This window comes from Otolemur garnettii, unplaced genomic scaffold, assembly GCF_000181295.1.
Source record: "Otolemur garnettii isolate 467f Iridium unplaced genomic scaffold, OtoGar3 scaffold00027, whole genome shotgun sequence".
Taxonomy (NCBI): Eukaryota; Metazoa; Chordata; class Mammalia; order Primates; family Galagidae; genus Otolemur; species Otolemur garnettii.
In genome coordinates, this window is record NW_003852422.1 from 19,776,241 (window position 1) to 19,798,735 (window position 22,495).

The 22,495-nt window shown below is 39.6% G+C and overlaps 1 protein-coding gene across 1 annotated transcript in view; it reads right to left on the reverse strand.

The window, feature by feature from the left end:
* Positions 1-7,702, reverse strand: part of RAB27B (RAB27B, member RAS oncogene family) — an 11,278-nt gene extending 3,576 nt beyond the window's left edge. Inside the window, exons 1-3 of the mRNA XM_003788441.1 lie at positions 7,536-7,702; positions 5,813-5,898; positions 1,193-1,296 (exon numbers count right to left, since the gene is read on the reverse strand). Of these exons, the coding sequence (XP_003788489.1) occupies positions 1,193-1,296; positions 5,813-5,898; positions 7,536-7,688 (343 nt within the window). The 5' untranslated portion in view covers positions 7,689-7,702. The remainder of the gene's footprint in view (positions 1-1,192; positions 1,297-5,812; positions 5,899-7,535) is intronic.
* Between the last annotated feature and the right edge of the window lie 14,793 nt (positions 7,703-22,495).

The window sequence follows — 22,495 nt, forward strand, 5'->3', positions numbered from 1 at the left end:
GCATAAAACATGAGTGAATAAAAAAATAGAGAATATAATGTCAGATGATGGCTGTCACTGAAGGAACAATAAAATGTGTCAAGGAGATAGTGAGTGATGAAGAATACTATCTTAGAGGGGGTGGGCGGTCAGGGAAGCCAAGAGATAAATAAGGGTTGAGTAAATATTCGAAGGGAATGAAAAAACCAGTAAATGGAGAAGAGAAATCATGACAGAGGGAATCCGTGGTACCAAGGACCCAAGGCAGGACTGTGCTTTTGGTCCTGGGAGTAGCCCAAGAGCCAGTTTGGCTGGAAGCTAGTGCGCTGGGGGAGGAGTAAGCAAATAAGAGCAGAAGCCCTGGGACTGATGGCAGTGACCTTGAAGGTAGAGGTGAAGGACGCTGGGTTTTATTCTAGGTGAGAGGGGACATTACAGACTTTGAGCAGGGGAATAACATGATGTAGTTTTTTTAAAAAGTATCACTCTGGCTGTAGATGGCCCTGACAAATCTGGAAAGGACAAAAGCAACACAGTCCCATCAATTTAGAAAATCTGAGATAATTCTAATATTTCTCTCCTGCACTGATATATATCAACCTGATCTTAATAATTGATTAGGCAACATTTAAATTTTGTATTGTATCTAAGTTTCCACGGCGGCTGGAGACTTTTCTGTATAAGTCGTCTTCACATTTGACCTTTTTTTTTTTTAACAATCACATTTCAGTGTGAGCTGACCGACACCCTGTGCCTTACCTTGTCCTCTCATGGCTGGTCTGCTCTGGAGGAGCTTTTCACTGGATGAACCCACTAGTTACAGAACACATCTTGGGTGTCAGTGCTCCCTCTCAGAAAACACTCCCAATTTTCCCTGTACCCTCATCAGGTTAGACATAGCAGATGTGGTGGCTTACTCACTTTTAAGAAGTCCTTCAAGACTTCTAGGAAAAGTGGAATAATGGTCTTTCAACGACATTACTAAAGACCTTATATACGGGTAGTGATCAAGCCACATGGGCTTCCTGTAAGCGAATCAAAGTAAAATACAAACCCAAACCACCTCCCTCGGATGATTCACACAAAGGCCACCACTTTGAAGTTGACAAGGTACACACTAAACTCATGACTTTCCAACATGAATCTGTGGTATCCAGGCTGGTTTTATCTTGTGAGGTCAGCGCAGTCACGCACGTTCCTGAGTCCTACTTACTCATCCAGTTCCTGACATTTAAGAAGCTCTGTTGACTGGTGAGGTCAAACATTAATAGGAAGCCCATGGCGTCTCTGAAAAATGCAGTGGTCAGGCTCCGGAACCTGCCAAGGAAACACAGCAGGTCCTTCTGATTATCAGTTCTGACAATGACACTATAAACAAGGCTGTTTCCCCTTCAAAGATGAAGTCTCCTTATAGATTATCCTATAGAAATTGCAGAGCGGGCAGAAGAACTGCTGAGGGTCAAGGGAGGAGATTTGGTTGCAGAATTTTTTTAAGGCCACTCCCTGGCTTTATGGCCCTCCAACCCTTACACACACAGGGTTCGTAACTTTCAATCCCACTCTTGCTTATACAGCTTCATAGAATCTTTTTCTTTTTGGTTCCTGAGCATTGTGTGGTCCACAGTCAGAATGGAAACCACCTTGGAGTGAGGGTTTTAAGTAAAACTTTCCAACCTTTCCTGTCTGTGCCCAGCAGAAAACTTGGCACACAGTGGCCTGAAAGTGAGTGCTGTGGTGACAGGAAGAAAACCACGACTTGTTAGCAGCCGCGACGAGAATTCTATGGTAAAGGAAACTGTGGGTGACAAAGCTCTTTAAAAGTCCTCTGTGGGGTAAAAGTGAGCTTCAGTCTGACGTCCAGGCCTAATGAAGAAAAGATAGATGATTCGAGGGACCAAGGAAAGATCAGGACAAAAGAGAGGAGGAAGCAAAAGAGGACCCTTGTTTGCAGTGGACGTTTGGAGGCTGTCCTCTGTCATGTCCCATGAGAGGACTTCCTCTCCCCCGCTCCCCAGCCCCCTCGCCCAGACCCTTCTGTGAAGTTGGATAGGCGCTGAGATCCACTGCAGCCATGGGCAAAACCAGGGACCACACATAGAGACCAGAAAAGCTTTTACATTGGGCAATGGGTTTTCAGAAATGTTCCTCTAATTTTTGGTCCCCTATTTTAGCCATCGGCAGATCCTTTGTGCTGGTTTCCTCAGAGTTCTGTTCTCAGTCTCTCTCCCTCTATATATGTTTATTGGATGATCTCATCCACTTCCCTGGCTCACTTGTGGCTTGTTGGGTGAGGAACCCCAAACTGAACAGGTCTGCCTCTTTCTTGGCTTTCACACTGGATGCCTAATTACTCGTTGAATATTTCCATGTGGAGGACACTTCATCTATCTCTGTCCAAAACCAAAACCTGAGCCCTCCCCTGATTTCTTTTTTGTCAGTGGCATCACCAGCCTTGTGGTTGCCTCGACCCCTTTTTCCTTCCCCTGCTGTCCACAATGGCACACACCTGCTCATTCTGCCTATCCACCCTGCCCCGCTCTGCTTTTCAACCCATTGCCTCTCACCTGGACAACTTCAGCAGGCTCCTCATTAGGCTTCCTGGGTCCAATTTTATTTGGAACCTAACCCCTTCCCCTCTATTTCTTCCCACTGATTATATTTTACTGGTTATATGTCACCCTTAAGTTAATGCCCAGACTCCTTCATAAGCCATCAAGGCTCTGCAGGAACTGATCCTCACTCACCAGTCTACCTACAGGCATGATGATATTCCTTTGTTCTTAGAAAGTTCATTCTCTCCCCCTGGGCTTCCACACATGCTGGTCTTTCTGTGGGAGCTCACCTTCATGCTTCCTTTCCCTCCTACCACACCCTGTAGCCCGAATAGCACACATCATACATTATGCACAAGTATATGAATGATAGAATCATTCATATTATCCCTGCCCCAAGGGGCCCTTCCAACCCCACACCTGGGTTATGAGCTCCTGGGCACCTGTTTTGGGTGGGGAAGCTGCAAAGCCCATGTATGTCCTTCTAGGTCCTTCAGTGTAGACTTTTCTACATTTTACAGAACAAATTCTTTTATTAAGAGGGGTAAAGCACAGAAAGATGACGTTTTTCTTGCCTCCTTTGGTACTTAGCAAAGAACAATCTTGAAATCAGAAGGCCACAGCTTCCCCACCCAAAGGCTGTGTTTCCTACTTGATAGCTATTAACATTTTCGTGGCCCAGAACGTGGTATCTGCTCACTAAGCACTATTGAAATTAAAAAGGGGGAGACACATATAAAGAAGGGTGGCTGGGTGGTGGGAGGTTAACCAGAAAGATCACCTATATTTCTGTCTAACAAGGGTACAAGTGAACTTTTCTAGAAATAGAATGTAAATGTTTTGACACAATGACTATGCAAATGACATGAAATCTATGTGAACCAGCTTGATGAAAGTATTTCAAAATGTATATGAAAACACTACACTGTACCCCCTGTTTGCATTAATGTATAGAGCTATCATTTAATAAAAAAAATAATAATAATAAAAAGAAGAGGATAGTAAGAAATGTAAAATTATTAAAATGACTTCAATACAAAATGATATTTGAAATGGAAAGGATGGGAGGAGAGGTGTTTTTGCAGCCATGGATTCCCAAAGTAGGATGGGTTTTGTAGGGCGTTATTAGGAGCTGGGAATGCAGGGTAGAAATACAAAAAAATCTATTCAGTGTTTTCTTGTGGATTTGTTTCTACCATTCCCTGGAAGCTTACAGGGATTACAGTGCTTTTATTGAGCAGTTCTCTTCAGAGACTAGCTGCATCCATGAAATTGTCCCCTACTCAACTGTAACTGACATCACTAGGAAAACTGCTCTTTTTTCTCTTCCTAAGTATGTGTATGTGTGTGTGTGTGTCTCATTTGAGGACAAGTATGTTCTCATCTCGCTGCCCACGGCACCTGACAAAGCCACTCAGAACATGCTTATTACAGTGATCTTGGGACACGCTTTCAACCACAGTGCTATGGGTACACGGGCAGGACACACTTGGTCTGGGGCAGGCTCACACCCTGGACCACTCTGCCCAGCATCCTCGTTAACCCTCAGTCTTCTCAGAGGGACAAGTAATTCATTTCCTGCCTTACCCACCCATCTCATCCTGTGCAGTGAGTTATGAAGGTGGGGAAAACTAAGACCACACAAAGAAATAGATCCCAGAGACACCTTATCACTCTTTCTCCCTCACTGGTAACTAAGGCCGTGCCCTGTACCCTACAGGTTTACATAAGGGCTATTTTTTTCCTCCTTTCCATAATGTGACTTTTATCAATAACCACTATCTTAGGTGGATCATACTGCCAGATGTCCTCAGGCACAGGGCTGAGGTATGAGGCACTGTTTACCTTGTTGCTTAGCTACACCTTATGTACACCGAATGCAAAATTCTCAAGAGATAAATAACCTATGTGTTACCAAGACTGCCCCACAGTGCTCCTATTTCCTCCTAGAGCAGCTGCCTGAAGGGGACAGACAAGAGAAGGCTGCCATCATGCTAGGCTGACATATCGTGTGCGAGGACATATGGGAACCATATTTTCTCATATTATTTCTTCAAAAATGAATTAAATTGCTCTCTAAAACACACATCTTCGTGACAACAAAACTGACATATGAACAGAGACTCCTGTGAGGAATGACTTCAGAGGAACCAGCAGTGTTGAAGGGTGTGTGTAAATGGAATTCACAGTCAAAAAAGCTAACCGAGAGGGCCCAGCACCTCTCCTGGCGTTTACGCGCGCTGACAGTGAGAACATCTTGGATGCATTTCAAAAAGGAAAAGTGTTTACAAGCATAAGCATTCTAAGACATACGATGCGGAATTTGGAGGTATGTGCCTTCTAAACATCTTCTCTGCCAATCTACTGCCATTTTTAATTTAATCTAATACTGAAAAGTATTACTAGCTTGGGATCTTTCATGCATCGAAATTTGGGATCCCAAAGAAATATATTTTCATCAAACAATGAAATGATATCACCAACTCTAAGCCATTAATGCTCCTGTTTACTGGGTCTTATCACGGACACCGCACCAAAGACAATGCTGACACCAGTCAAGGTCTTTACCTTTCTAAAGTTGATAGTTTGGTTGGGTTGAGAAGACCACAGGGGAATCACTGAACAGAGATACACACAGGAGATCTATCTTACTACAATGTGGTATATTATTAATTTAGAAACTTAAAGGGGGAGTGTAATGGGTGTCCACAGGAGTTCATGAGCAAAGTGGAACTTTGGCAGAATATGAGCCAGGTCTTGTGAAAGGGGAAGAGCAGGGAAAGTGGTAAGAGAATAAAAGACTCGAGCCAGAGGGTGATGCTAGGATCAGAGTCTGAGAGGACAAAGCCAGTCACACATGGGTCACATCACAATCTTCACGTTGAAAGAACAGAAAGAGATGAGAAAGGTATATACAACCTTTCTTCAACTCCCTCTTCCAGTAGCCTTTATAATAAAGTTAATTTCCCACCTTCATTCAGTTACATTTTGGAGAAGTTTTTTTTTTTTCCTACAAGAAAGTACAAATACAATGCCTAGCAAGAATCTTCAGAGAGATTTTTAAAAATCTGATTTTCAAAATTTGCACTCATGATACAAAGCTAGGATGGTTAGTTAACTACAAATTATTTGTTTTCCTTTCTTGATACAAATGTCTATTTTGAAACCAAGAGAAAAGCTGCGTGTTATTTGTTTTTCAAGTTCACAGACAGCATACATTTCAAATCAAGTTTATCTAAGCCCTATGAAGCTGTAGCAAAGACAAAGTAATTTACTATTACCGCTCTTGTCCCGCGGTGTCCCAAAGTTGAAGATGCACCTTAAACGCCTTCCCCGAAGATCCATTTGGTCCTTGAGTATTATAAACCTGAAAGGCATGATGTTCATTAGTTGAGATTGCTTTGGATGTTGACAACACTGAAATTCCCTGGGTTCACGCAGCATGTTTCTTCTCGATTGCTATAATCAAAGTTCATAGTGCAGAATAAATATTTGCTCTATTTTTTCCAGTAGTATCACATGTACTCTCACTTCTAAATGTCAAGTGCAAGTATGATTTTCAACACGAGTTAGGCATATTGCAAACTTGAATTAGACACCTTCTGTCATTTCCTCAAAAGGCAGCAAACATCAGATTGAGGACCCAAGTTCTAGGTTCAAACACCAACTCTTCATTTAACCTCTTTGAGTCTTACTGGCTTACCTGCAAATGGAGACCCATATCCCCTTCCTACTTTATAGAGCTAATACAAACTGCAAACTTAAGCAAAATAACATATGTGAAGGTATTTTTTTTCAGAAGAACAAAGTGCTTTACCAACACACAAATATCTTTTACTGTGAAATGGACTTTCCAAATGACCTAGCCATAACATATACATAGACTTTTTCAGCAAGTTAATACAGAACATTTCAAGCCTTCCTTCACTAGCCATTTCATCAAAGGCTCTTTTTGAACAAGTTTAATTTTTAAAAAAAAATGCTACCTTTTAACTTTTTAAGTAAAGCATAACAACTTTAATATTTAATCAGCTCCCTGAAGTATATTTTAATGAAAATATCTTAAAGGGAAAACTTTCCAAGAACTTATACCCAGATCACTGGGGACAGTGAGGAGGGGAGCAGCAGGGAAAGCCCTGAAGCCAGTTTGCTGTGTCTATGCTACAGTGTATTGGCTCTCAGATAAGGGACAGCAAGTCACATCATAGGGAACCATGCTTCATTTGACTTCTCAGGCAGTTGCTTCCAACCACCAAAGTTTTCTTTCCCAATTCCCAAGAAATGAGTAGATTTGTGAATCAACTGGAAGCCACAGCTATCTTGGCAATCGAGAATACCTCGGGTGGCAGTAAATCTGGCTGAGCTTATGTGCCTATGCTCCACGTCTCACATGTCACAATATCCTTATTTCTGTCATTAGCGTCTAGCATAGGAGAAGGAAGTGGTTGTGATTCTCACTTAAACCCCCTTATCTTGGAAAATAGCATGGGTTGGTCTCACATTCTGTTCATAGTAAGCCAGTGATTGATGGCTGAGTCTACACATAAATAAAAATGCAGCAAGAACTTACAAGGCTCATGTTCCAGCCGTTTGCCAACTACACTTTTAACCTCTTTCTTAAGCGTCGGGAAATGAACACTTGGTCCTATTGAGGAATTCAACTCAGACCAAAGAGTTAATGTCTTTAGATCCTGCATAATTCAAGTTTTGAAAGAATTCCTCAAGAATTCATAGAAAACACACTATGTAAATCTATAAATTATTTATTTTAGTTGCCTTGTATACTTTGGGAGACAAGAGATAGTGCCACTCAATATTTTTCTAGCAAAATGTTATTTATAGTTGAAAAGGAGTAAATAATATTCTTAAGTGAATTAAAGTGACAGGTTATGAATTTCATGTGATAACAGGCAGACAGTTTGCAATGCAATAAACATAGCTTCTTAGTTCTTCTTTTATAAAGGGGGGAAAGTAATAAAGTTAACACTATGGTTAAAAACTCACCACACGTTTTTCCCGAAAGTCTATTCCTACTGTAGTGATGAATTTGGGATTGAATTTGTTGTCTGTGTATCTATAAAGAAACGTTGTCTTCCCCACTCCTGAATCTCCGAGGGCCAGGAGTTTGATCAGATAATCATAGTCCCCATCGGACATAGTGATGGTCTTGGTGGGCCTGTGTAGGAAATGAAAAAACAAGAATGTTATGATCAAAGTAGATTTTCCTTCGCCTTCTGTCAAAATACAACATAAATTTAATTTTTAAGGCTAAAAAAGTAATCAAATGCATCTACACATAGTCTGCCAGATTTTAAATTAACTTGATCAACAGCGTCAGGAGTGAGGGCACATCTGTTGTTTCAGTCAGGACAAACCTTTTTACATCATATCACTTAATATGGAAAAATGCACAAAATTGCAATCGCTGCAACAATAATAGAACTTCAAGTAAAAAGTAAGAGACGTTAGTTTTAAAACCAACGCCCTGTGGGGTTGGCAAGAGGAGAGAGTCACAGGGAACAAAATATCCTGGTCCAAGATGATGCAGACATGATGGAGAGAGACCTCATTTATACATGGGTAGTGGAAGAAGAAAGACGAAAGGTATGTTTTCATCTAATCATAGGATGAGCTTAATATTATGTGCATACAAATTATACCCTTTTGATTTAAAAATTTTAACTGATATGACAACATTGAAACACCTGCCCTGGTAATACCAAAAATACCAGGACACCCATTTGAATGACACCAACACTTTACTGAATACTTGATGAAGTTTCCACTCTTTGTTTAGTGAAGTAATTTACTATTTGGCACAATTTTTTGGTTCATGAGTTATAGACATGGATTTGTCATATCCTATGCAGAGAAAGGCCTATGAAGAATTTCTAGAATGCAAAAGTTTCTGTTATTATTGTGTGAGAAAGAGGAATCTTCCTGAAGATCCAAAAAACAAGAGTTATGGGGTAATTTAAGTTAAATTTGAACGACATCTTATTCCATGAGTATACCCGAAAAACACTAGATAATTCTAATAATATTTTACAGGTGAGAACATTAGGTACCTGATGCCTGTGTACATAAATTTATAACAAAAGTTTTTTCATACCTTTAGTAAGTGGCTAAAACGGAAATAAAATACTTTATGTCTTTGGGTATAGAACAATGTAGAGAATGAGGTACTTATCAAATAATTCAGGATTCTTGTACCATTTGGAAGACATACCATTTTTTTACATTAGGACTTTCTTAAATTTGAATTATTCTGCTTTCAATGACTACTAAATTCATTATGAATGTATGTTTCTTTCATTAATGTATGCTTTTTGAAGTAGGATGTTTTGAGATCTGCCAATTTATCCTTTTGTTCTAAAGTCTAAAGCCTTCCTACCCTACAACATGTTTTTTTTCCTAGTAGGACTCCTAGGATAGATGTTTCTGACCATAAATATTCTGTCTGTCTCTACACAAAGCATAATTATTGCTCAGAAAGAGGTGTATAGCAGCTGTCAAGACCAGTGTTCCTTAATAAAAGGATACAGATGTCTTGACTATTGAAGTGAAATTCTCCTTGGAAAATACCTACAAGGGGTGGCTGCCTGAAGGTGACTGGCACTGAGTGTGGATGGGTCTTTATAATTGAAGGTGTTGTGGCTCCTAGTCTTTGAGCTGAATGGGTTGTTAGAGGAAACTACTGTCAAGGTAGTAGGAATCTCCCCACCCTTTTAAGGTCCGTCACCATCACTCTGCCTTCTCTCTTTCCTCACAAAACTGCACACAAGAAACTGTTCTGGAGAGCACTAATGTCTGTCACTTCACTAGTAGAAACGCATACAATTATTAATCCTCTCAGAAAAAGAAAGTGTTTAAATTTGTTCTAGGATATAGATAACTAAAGTCACATTCTTCCCTAGGCACAAGCATTAATAGTTGAAGTGAGGGGAGTGAAATCAAAGGTACTGGCTGCATAAATATTCAATAGAGTTAACGCCAAAGGATACTGTGGGTTTCTGGAAAATGAAAACAATGGAGTCAATTGGATACATCAGCACACTTAATTTTTTGCTTAACATTAATTATGTTTTCTAGCAAAATTTTGTGTGACAGTCTCAACAAAGGCTGTCTTGAGCAAATCTAGTTAAACATCTTCAATACATAGTGTTAGGCCCAAAGATGAAAATTCAAAAAATGTAATTTATGGTTTAATTTTAAGGTATAAATGCACTTAAAAATATATCAAGACGCAAAAAATACAATATAATTTTATAAGATAGAACATGATTGATTGATAAATGAATCAAATCACTGTTTTTTCAAACAAAACAGTTATCTTCATGGACTGCAGGAGTCAAAGAAGACTTTATAGATGAAGATAAATTTGCATTTAACCTTATAGCCTAGGAAGAAAGTAGATACAAAGAGATAAGTCAGAGGACGACCGCATGGAGGGTTACTTCCTAGTTGGAGAATGAGACTTTATCCACTTTACAACTACATGTCTACAAGTCTTCCTCATTGTCAGACAATTTGTTTTCTGTTGTTTGTGCATAGACCTGCCTGGGACAATACCGGGCCTGCCTCCAACTCTGGGTTTAATCCAGAGTGAAGAATCCAGGCTACCATGAATCAGTTCCACTGCTGCCCACGCTCCTTTCTTCTATAAGTGAAGGGTACTGAAAACTTTGTGACATTTAACACTGATTTTGCCTGATATTGAGGCAAAGCTTGGCACGTGGAAAGCCTTTATTTAGTGACTCCAATAGGCTGTTTGACATATTACACTAGGTATGAGATAGCTCACCTCTGAGCTCTTTCTGAAAATGCATTTTCTCATTTTTGGTATTATTGCTGTCACCCCTCTCTCTCATATATATGGATATCTTTTATGTAGTATATAATTATTATCTATACATGTGTATATATATTTCTTTTGTATCTTGTTGACCTCCTCTTTTTATTATTATGTGAAATTTCTAATTCTAAAATCATAGAAACTCAATAAATATCCTATCCTCGGCATGGCAAATAGAGTGCTCCATTAAAAAACACAACAAAGCCTTAGTATGCTTTCCTTTTCTAAGAACTGGGCTAAAATGTGATGGGGAAGGATAAAGAAGCTTATAATTTTAACAGCATTGTTTATTCCTGTAAGTGACTGACAGTCTTGTCAGTTTTGGGCGCTAAGGTTCTAAAAGGGAAGAAATAGCCGGAAGGTTGCAGTGTTCCAGGAAACTCATCTGACTCTTGGTCCCTATCACAGTGTCACAAGCTACACCACAAGAACCAGGGGGATTTTTAGATACAGAAGATCCCTTCGTGGGAAGACAAGGGGCTGAAAAGAACTGAACTTATCACACCCATGAGGCTCTGTTTGATGAACTGTTTCAAAAGTAGAAGGAAACACAAGTAATCCTGTGGTCCAGCCTCTCAGTTTTCAGATGAGAAGTCACATGAGAGAAGTTATGTGACTTGTGGAAGTAACAACTACTTTCTAATAGAGGGAAATCTGAAACTCTTATTTATTGCAATTTGTAATAAAAAAATGTGTTAGATAGGTCCAAGGTAGAAATATTTTCATTCTATAGGGGAAAGAAATTCTCTTCTAGGTATTAATAGAAATTCAATTTTCATAGATAAACTATCTCAAATGGGATTGGATTTGCATGGATTTTCTCTTTCCCACCCCACCCTTCAGTTCCCAATATTCTTGGTTAATGTAAGTTCCATCAGTGCAGGGACCTAATTTCCTTTGTCCACTGCTGGACCCATGGAGCCCAGCACAATGGCTGGCATAAACAGGAGGAACTTGAAACATCTTTGTTGAGTATTTAATTATATTCAAGCTTCTCAAAGCTGTGAAACATGCTGTGATTAATGAAATAAATCTCATGGGCAGTTGGTGGAAGCAGTGTGTACCCAAGTTCAGGACTTCGATTCTCCTTCATCTGTTAGGTGAGTGTTTAGATTAAATGATTTCCAAGTCTGGCTTCCTGAGCTCACTCTTCTATTTTAGGTTGCACAAGAGCACAAAACCTTCTCAAAATAGAGTATTATATTTTCAGAGGAACAGAGATTCGTGCTGGCGGAAGGCATGTAAAGTTTTCAGTTGAACAGGTCAGAGCTAAAGAGAACAGGGCCCATGAGTCCTATTTTATATCCACTGCAACACAGTTCTCAGCATTTAACATTAACTTACTTAACTCTAAGATATAGTTGTGGCATTTTGCTCCAAATTTTCCAAAAGCAGCCAGGCATAGTGGATCATGCCTATAATCCTAGCACTCTGGGAGGCCAACGCGGGTGGATTGCTTGAGCTCAGGAGTTTAAGACCAGTCTGAGCAAGAGTGAGACTCTGTCTCTAAGAAAAATGAAAAAGCTGAGGTGAGAGAATAGTTTGAGCCCAAGAGTTGGAAGTTGCTGTGAGCTAGGACGCCATGACATTCTACCCAGGGTGACAGCTTGAAACTCTGTCTTGAAAAAAAAAAAAAATTAAAATAAACAAATTTTCCAAGAACAGCCCTGCGGATGCCAACAAGTGTATATAATCAATAAGCTAATGAAACAGAGAAATTTTGCTTTAAATGTACTTGTTAGCTTTCAGGTCATATTGATGACAAGAAAGAAAAAAGTTGGTTTCTTGCCCAATTTACAGCATATTAAGCCAAAATGAGAACAAATCTTTTATAGATTTTACTCTTAAGATAAAGACCTCATGAAATTCAGAATGAGTAATTAAAAACTTCAGATACTTCTTTACAATATTGCAATGTAGGATTTTATGGTTATTTCCTGACACAGGTACACTCAGCAATTCTTCTAGAATGTTCCACCTAACAAAAATTTCACATCAATCTAATAAGTTTTTACCAAAGGAAGCAAATTCTGACTATGAAGAGAAAAATGCCACTCCCCAAAATGCCATTGGAGTCAAAATAGCAAAAGTATCCAGCATTAGAAATGGACATCTGTGATAACTCAGGTGATAATAGCTTAATGATATCTAATAACAGTCATATTGCCTTATTCTATGTACATAAAACACATGTGCACACATATGTACACGTACATATACAAAAGGCACTCTTCTCAGCACTAAACACTAATGATTAACCCATTTAATGCTTAAAACAACCCTCAAAACTACACATTTAGCTCAATCCCCATCAAAATCTTACTGCCTTTTTGTAGGAATTACAAGCTGATCGTAAAAATTCATATGGAAATGCAAGAGACACAAAATAATCCTAGCACTCTGGGAGGCCAAGGCGGGTGGATTGCTCGAGCTCAGGAGTTCAAACAAACAACTGAAAAATGACAAAGTGGGGAGACTCATACTTCCCAATTTCAAACTTTGCTACGAAGTTGCAGTAATCGGGGTAACACTGGCTTTAAGATAAACATATAGATCAATGGAAAAGACATGGGCACCGAGAAGTAATCTCTTACATTTATGGCCAGTATGACAAGGGTGCCAGGGCAGTTCCATGGGAAAAGCCAGTATGACAAGGGTGCCAGGGCAGTTCCATGGGAAAAAGCATAGTCTGCCAACAAAGAAAGGACAAAATAGAGAAAAAAACATTTGTCCTTTAAAAAATACAAGAAGAAGGAAAATGCAACCCCAGACTGGGTAAAAATATTTGCAAATAATGTCTCTAATAAAGGACTTGTATCCAGACTAGAGAAAGAACTCCTGCAACTCCACAATCAAAGATAACTAAACTAAGAAAATGGGCAAAGGATTAGAACAGATATTTTCCCAAAGTCTATCAAACAGCACATTCAAATATTCAAGAACAACATTAGTCATTAGAAAAGAACATCAAAACCCCAGTGAGATACCACTTCACACCCACTCAGACGGCTATAATCATGATGGGATATGGCAAAAAGGAACCTCCATACCGCTGGGGGGGGGGAACATGGTACAGCCACTTGGTAAAACAGTTTGGCAATTCCTCAAAAACTTAAACATAGACTTAACGTCTGACCCAGTAATTCCACTCCTGTGTCTAGACATACACAGCAAAAGAAAGGAGAACATACATCCATGCAAAGACGCATACATGCGTGCTCCTGGCAGCATGGTTCCTAATAGTCTACATGTCCATCCACACAACGTATAAACAAAATGCGGCATAGCCTCACAGTGGAATATCATTCTGCTGCAGAAGGGAGTGAAGTATTGATGGGGGCTATAACACGGATAAGCCTTGGAAACATTATGTTAAGTGAAAGAAGGCAGAAGTCAAGGCCACATGTTTTATTATCCCATTCATTGGAAAGATCCAGAAGGGACAAACCCATAGAAACAGAATATAAATTGTTTTCCAGGGGCTGGGGAGACAGTGGGGTGTGACTCATAAAGAGTATGGATTTTGGTGAAGGAATTATAAAAACATCTTGTATTTAGATCGTGGTAGGAGCACTATGTGAACAGCTCTGTGAATACACTCAAAAACACTGAACTGTACACTTGAAAAGGGTAGATTTTACGGTATGTGAATCATATCTCAAGAAGCTCTTGTGAAAAGGCCAACAAGGGAAAAATATTATATTTCATATTACAGAGAATTTTTTGGCCTGTTTTCCACTAGTGCGGTATTTATTCATATTCATTCATTTTTTTTAGTCACTTCTTAGTATCATGAATATTCAAACACTAACACCCTCCTAAAACCAAATGGAAATGGTCTATGGAATATATGCTGTGACCTAAGTCTCACAACTAAAGTCATTTCTTAAATATAAAAATATGGGATCCTGATAGCCAGTCTGCTGTGCAAATGTGCTTGAATCAGGACTGAATAATTGAACTTCACTGAGAAACAGCAGGGCAGGTTGGTTCTGTGAGCACTGCCAACTAATAATGGAACAGAACTTAAGTGCGCATATAATCCAGAGGGTTCCACACTTAGATAATCATCGATATTCCTTGGGGAGGTAAAAAGTACAAACTCTGGAGTCTTTCCACATGGCCTACAGATCCTTCAGGCTATCCCTGGACATCAGAGTTCAAAACTTCCACTAAGGCAGGACAGAAGAATAGCCAGGATTGAAAAGCATTTTTCTCCATCCTCATTCATCATCTCGAGGCATGTCTACAGGAAACTGTTCTAGAATCTTGAGACTCTAAAGCCCCCTCTAGCCCCCTAAAGGTCAAGAAGTTGGGTTATCTAATTTGATGTGTTATAATTTGGAGCAATTTCTTCTTGCTGATTGCCATCAGCAAAGCTTGGCACATAGCTAGTTCAGCTTCTGCTGAAAACTGTTATGCAAAGCCCTTAACGTGCTTTCTAGCTATATATAATTTTGTTCCCTTGTATATTCTAAATGTTATTTCCCTGAAAATTAGGAGTAGCCCCCCAAATATGATGATTCTCCTCACTCAAAAGACATGCACGGAAAATGTTATATAAATGTTTGGATTAACCTAAACTCAGCTTCAAGAATTTTCTGAACGATTTATTATTTGATCTGGAAAGTTCTTCTGCTTATTTTTGAGCTGCATGGTACACTTTTTTCTAGAAGAATCACACATTTAAAAAAAAAATGTTTTCCTAGATCCTTTCTGCAAGGAGTCTAAATGGGAATAAGAAATGTAAATGTGAACTGCTTGAAATTTTGTAAAGCAAGGCTGTCCAACCTCATTTTGTTTTCTGCTACCACATTAGAAAAATAAGAGTTGTCCTGGGCCACACATTAAATCCACACACACTAATGAAGAAGAGGTCTGTGCATATTTTTCGGTGATATCAGACACCGGAGATAAGCAAAAAAGGTCCTCAGGAAATGAGCATGCAACCCGTAGTTACAGGTTGGACACCCCTGCTCGATGCCTTATACTGAGAGCATCTCTCTAAGACTGAAAGCATAGGTATCTCCCAAGAGTGAAAAAGCTTGTGATGCAGTGAAGCGGAACCAATCTTCCCTGCACAGGCTTGGAACCACATACAAAGGGGCCAATGCCTCCCCCGAGAGTAGTCACCTAGACCAGAAAGTGGACTTTCCTAACTCAGCAATTCTCACACTTGGCTGCTTTTCAAACTCCTCAGTGCACAGGCCATATGTCAAACCAAGAACTATAAATCCCAAGCCTGATGGTAAGACAAAAGCACTTGTACTTTTGAACACTTTCCAGAACATTCCAACATGTAGCCATGGTAGAGAACCACTGCCTCACCTCTTATCCCAGACACTCCCCAGTGCCAAAGAACAATTTCCAATGCAAACAGCTGAAGATAATCTTTAGTCTCGCTCTTTAACTACGAGGAGAGAAGAGTGCACCACATTCATGGATATATCTTTTCTGAAGACAGTGCTTAGTTGGGAAGAGGCTCCCAGCTACAGGCACCTGATTCAGGCTAACCAACCACAGTCACAGGACAATTCCTTTCCCTTATCATGGTAAGGATGTGCCCTCCACGAAGCAGACCATACATCCCTTTTCTCTTGTAATAATCAAGCCATGTTTGACTTCTGTAATTACAAGAGGGTTCAAATGTGATCTGTATTCATCTTTTGTTATTGGTATATGTCAACTATTACAATTTACATTATAGTTTTTCCTTTCTTAAAATGTGTATACATTTTTTAATACCCTCTATATGTAAACTGAAGCTTCTACCCTTAAACTATTCTACTCTGAAACTTTTACTCTTTTCTGTATCTCCGTGCAGAAAAAGATACTGTTTTAAGTTAAAGACATGATTGTTAAATAAGATGCTTGACAAAGTTTTCTGCCGCTGCTAATGATCTAGCAACCAGGTGCATTTTCTAGCTGGCTGTTGCTTTGAGGAAGTCCTGGCAAAGTCCTATAGCTTTGTTTCGTCATCTGAGAAAGGGTACACCATGCAAAATATCTGCCTACAAATTCTGTCTTTCCGAGACACGAGGAAGCCAGATTAGATTGCATCTATGGGCTTAGAAGCAAATCGCTATGAAAATAAGGGGAGTATTGCATTATTAAAATTTTCTCACTTAAATATAATCTAGATAACTCATAGAGCCATGGGATTCCAAGAAAAAGAAAGAGAAAAAATTCACAACCTCTTTAGAAGAAGAATTCTGGCTTGTCATAGGTTTAGCTGATATTTTACAAGAGGCATTTTATAAACACATGTTTACAAGGATTATTAACAAATACCTTTACTAGGAAGTATTTTCTGAGTTTAATAAATCCTGAACAAGAGAGACTGTACCTACAAAGAATGCAGCTAATTCAAAGAAAGTGCTTATTTTTCTCACCAGAGCTCTCTGGACACGACATGGATGCTTATGTGAATAAAATCTCTAAATTAAAATATTACTGCTTCAATATTTATGAGGTGAAGCTGAATAGAAAATACAGAAATCTTTTATATAGGATTCTTAACTTTTATGTGATTGGGAAGAGTGTCCTTTTATCTAACATGTTATTTGAAATGAGGTCTGCCTCAGAAAATCTCGGTCTCTGAGTTTGGGGAAAAAGGTAAACTCATGAAGGGATGGGGGATGGAAACAATCAGAAGGGCTTCCTGGAAGAGGTGAGAGGAGGGCTGGGGCTTGATGGGGAAAGGAGAGAGAGAAACATTGGAATGAGGAGAGACCAACCTTTGGGGTCAAGTTGACTGTGCAATGGTGAGAGACAGGCTGGGGTCTCCAGCTCTGAGTTTAGAAGTTCAATTTTAGCTATTTACCAACTACGTGGCAAATTGCTTAATCCTTCATTCACTGGGTCATTTTCTGCAGTATAGGTATGTACAATACCTGACTGAATGCCTCAGTCATTACGGATTCCTCTCCACTCTTGATTGGCTTGCCAAGAAACAGGGAACCATAAAAACCTTTAGCCCAAGGACTCAGTATAACAAAAACACAAAATAACTCATCAATTACCACAGCCTACTTTATAGCCTAAAATGAAGTCAGTTGACAGCTTTCTCAGAATAAAGCTAGTTTAGAAGTCCCCGGGGAAAAGCATGGCTCAATTTTAAGAAGCTGGTTTTCCGTCCATTTAAGAAAGCACTAGATTATTTCAGCTACTTCATCCCCTGCCTGGAGCTCTGTTTAAAAATACAGTATGTCAACAATGACTAATTACAGTTTTAATGAGTTTACTGTTTACTGCTTGGTGGTAACCTAATCAATTGGCCATGTCTTTAATTCACCTAGCATTTTCTAGGTGAATTAATATAAAACATTTATAGTTTTGTCTTTGTCAAATTTCACCCCCAGCTGTTACTGGTGAGAAAAGTCATCATTAGCACAAAGACATTTATGGCTCTGACCACTTTTCCTGCTGCTCTGTGCATTTTAAAGTTTAATCAGAACAGCCAAAAGCAGCTTCTCACTGAGAGCTATGCGGCTGACAGTGGAGAGTTCTGGAAAAGCAGTGGTATTCTCATTTCTAGAACATTCTTCCATTTTGGAGATGGTGAATTTTTTTCCCCCTTTGGTTAATTACAATGTTTGGCTGACAAAAGTCATAAAATATTTTAAAATGTGAGTGATTTACTGAAATGATACTTATAAAAAAATTGTACTTAGAAATTTGCTTTATGGTTTTTGCCCACCTTTTTCCTCAACTGGGAAAGTATCTTACATGGAAGTATTTTCTCCAGACTCCTGACTGCTCCTATCTACACTGATGGATCTTGCCGAAAAATACTCAGAAAGTCAGAAAAAATTAAAGCACCAAGAGTTGGAGTTCTTATAAACTAAGATTTGTTATAAGACAATTCTTATGAAATTAGCTTTGCCTGTCTGTATTTTCTGGAACTGATCTAAAAGGAGAGGAGAGTTTGTGGCACATGGAAAGATCTCAGCCTGGGCTGTGTCCCATTTCCTCTCTGCAGAGCCACTTCCCTGCAGCCTGCTTCTGGCCAAGGAAAAATAGGAATCAGATTTCATTAAAGGTTGACATGTTTCTGATATTTTTGACCAAAAGGACAAATCTAAAATTACTATGTAAATGCAATACTAAAAGGTAGTGTTAACATCTTAGTGGGGGGGAAATCACAATAAACAAAGAATAGATTTATTGTGTCTTGACATTTTCCAGTTTACTGAAGTTTCAGAAAACCTAGGAACCAATCTACTTTGGCAGAAAGTGGTTAGGGAGCAGGCACATGCTCTGGGGCTGGTGTCATTTAGGCCAGGCCAGCTAAACAACACCACCACCACCACCACCAACATAGCTGGGCGTTGTGGCGGGCGCCTCTAATCCCAGTTACTAGGGAGGCTGAGGCAAGAGAATCGCTTGAGCCCAAGAGTTTGAGGGTGCTGTGAGCTATGACGCCATGACACTCTACTGAGGGGTGACAAAATTAGACTCTGTCTCAATAAAAAAAAAAAAAAAAAGAAAGAAAAAAGAAAAAAACAGAAGTCCAAATCTTTCTTTCACCATTTTGTTTCAGAAGTTCCCATTAAGCTAATCTGCAAGTGATGGGGGTTGAGAGGGACATAGTCCTTATCGCTAAACTCAAGGTTTGCCTGCTGGAAGCTGAACCCAGTTGGTACATGCTATTATTACAATAAGAGGCATAACTATGAAAGTTAAATGTTTTATCTATTGAATTTCAGGAGTATAAATTCTAACTCACAGAATGAAATGGAAATGTTTCACATTCGTTCTACCTATGCATTTCTATCGAATACATTAAGTTGAATATATCATTGTATGTGGCTATGACAGCATTCATGTTTTAGAAGCAAGTTGGCAGTGGCATTCTCGAATGGTGCTATTCAGCAGTTAATCATCTACTTCATATTTAAACAATGACACACACAGGCTACCATTAAGCTTGTTGGTTTTCCTCTAATCAAGCCAAGTCTGAGACTCTGATATTGTACACCTTAAAAGCTTCCAACCTCCTCTGAAAGAGCTGACTTGCCCCAGGATCTGAAATAGAAGCTAGCTTTATAAAATCCAACTAAAGGGAAGATGCCCTTGTTGAATTATCACGAATGTCAGCAAATGAAATCCTTATCTCAGGGCAGATAAATTTACATTTTTATGCAAACACAGAAGATAAGGATGCAAACTAGAATTTTTTTTTCTAGCATAGCAGCATTGACTGGGTTGCATCGGGTGTGGGTTGGAAAGGATGGGCAAGGTTATAATAAGTGCATGTGTACACACTTGTGCATGCATGCACACACGAGTACCCATGAGTACATACTCATAAATACAGGCACACACACACACACACACACACTCATGTGTATGAATATAGGCCCATGAAACATGGACGGATCATTAGACCTGAGGACACACTCCCTAAAAGCCAGCCAATCTTTTATTTAATCTGATCATGTCAGAATGTATGTCTGTTTTGAATGTTTATAGACTAAGCCAGACATATATATAATTTACAACACAAATTTTGTGAATATACAGATTTGAATTTTTCCCATGTCTGTAATTCGAAGTAGGAGAGTGAGATATTCTTTTCTATTGAGAAATGGGTGCAGGTTATCCAGCACGTAAAAACAACTCTACTTCTCAAGGGTGGGTGAAGTACTCTAGAAGCAATTCCCAGACGAGGCCTTCTTACCTGGGAGTGAGCTGGTATTTCCTGGATGGGTAGAGAGGACAGTAGAATTCTTGTAAAAGGTGTGAGGGAAAGGCAGGACGCCCACATCCCATTAGACTTTTTACATAAAGGCTGACAAACCCCAGGTGGAGACTTGTGAAGCTGGGCATCCAATGTGGGACAGTGAGCAGCAAAGGAAAGATCTAGCAGCTGCCTAAGGACTCTGCACGGCCAGTGCCACTTGATTCCTACCTTTGATGAAAACCAGTACTGTGAACACATTTGGAGAACCTTACGCCCAGGGAAGAGAAGGAAGAAAATGAAATTACAGGTGCAACTGTTTAAAAATATTTAAAAAGCAACAACTACAAAGTATTAGGAACTTGAAGAAAGCACATAGGTTTTATAATTGGAAGTAGACTTCACCATAGGCTGCAGCAAAGCTCCATTTGTAAAGCAAAGACCTTGACCTTCCCCCAGAATCATTCATTGGCTCACCCAAAGAACATTTATGGGGCATAAATCTGCTCTGGGCACTTAAGCATTTCTTGTGGGCATTAAGTGCAATGTCCTAAAAGGCTTCACTCCTCTCTCCTGCAATAGCTAAAATACCCCCCTCTGCTCGGCACAGGCCCTCCTGACACCTCTCACTCTGTTGGTGGCACCACTTTCGGTCCCAGAGGCACCCGAATTCAGATGAACTGCATGTCCATTGCCACTAACGAGAGCCCCTCACTTGTCTCCATGACTCCAGTTTTGCCCTTCTGCCATCCATTCTCCACAGAGGGGAAAGACTTATGTTTTAAAAATGCAAGTCTGGCCACATTGTTCTTGCTTTTATGCTTATATGTCTTTCAGTGACAGCCCATCGAACTGAAAATAGGACCTAACACCCTTTGTCTGGCTTCTGAAATTCTGTACAATCTGGCTCTGCCTAGCTCCCTACTCAGTCTCCAAGCCTTGTGTTCTTCTTATAGTGCTGGAAGCAGCCACGTTCCCTCCCGCGTCAGGCCTTTGTACTTGCTGTCTTCTCCATCTAGACCTTTTCCTTCTCCCCAGTTTTCACAAGCTGCCTCCCAATAATCATTCAGTTCTCAGCTTAAATGTTTCTTCCTCAGAGAGATTTTGTAGACCCTAAAGGCAGCTCCCATTCACCTGCCCTGCCTTCATCCCGTTTGAATTCCTTTGGTAGCCGCCTCTCAGCTCATACCTGTCCTCTTGTTTATTATCACCTGCTTTCCCCTCCAGGAGACAAGCCCCGGAAGGGCACAATATTTGTATGTTTTATTCACTTTGGGGCTCAACAAACATTTGCTGAATAGACTAATGTAAGCCCTGCAAGATCTAATTTACTGTGGTTGTATTTACAGGGCTTAGAGAACTTTAGATTTGTGCAAAAGAAAATGGAATATTATGTATAAGAAAAAGTCTGTTTACCCTCATTGCACCTTACATAGTGAATCTAAAGAAGCAATTAGTCTAAAACTCACAAGTATGAAGAATTGAAAGTCACTATTGGAATATACAGGTTTCCACTCGATCAATAGCTGTTGTTAAGACAATAAAATACTTAATACCTATCTTTGCTTCTTTGAGTTTTAGAACCATACCCAATAAAATTACCTGATAGGAGATTTTGATTAGGTACTAGAAGTGGTTTTATTGAAGGGTGCCAGGGTAAGATCACTGAGGAGGGAATCATACTCAAAAGAATCATTGGCTCAAACCCTTCTATTCGTGTGCAAGGCTGTTAATGGAGTAACACATTATCTTGGGCATCAGCTCTTGATGATATATAATAGAAATAGTCTGTATTTTAAATAAAAGCAATTATGAATTATGTTTTAAATTGGTAAAGGATTTTAAGTATTTCAGAAAATTCAAGAAAACTTTACCCTGGGCAACCTAGTGAGACCCCCATTAAGGAAGGAAGGAAGGAAGAGAGGGAGGGAGGGAGGAAGGGAAGGAAAGAGAAAGAGAAATAAAAGAAAAAAAGAATCTAGTCTGGTAGCTCCAGCTACTAGGGAGGGTGAGGCAGAAAGATCTCCTGAGCCCAGAGGTTTGAGGTTACAGTGAGCTATGATGATGCCACTGCACTCTAGCTCGGGCAACAAAGCAAGAAAAAAGAAAACAAAAGGAAAAAGAAAAAGGAAAGAGGAGAAAAGAAAAAAAAAGTAAAGAAAAGAAAACATAATCATCATAGGATGTAAATAACTCATATCTAAACCAAAGGATGGAATTTGCACTGTGCCACTGTTTCTAGTTTGGACTTGACTGTTCAGCAGCTGATCAATTAATTGTTCACTGAGGGGCTAGACTTTGAAGGCAGGTCTGCCTGTGGGCAAATTTCAGCTATGCTGGATTCTCAGGGCCTCTATGACAGAGATTTTACAGTAGATCAGAATATTTTGTACTTTATTCATCTGATTTATTTTTCAGTCTCCACGT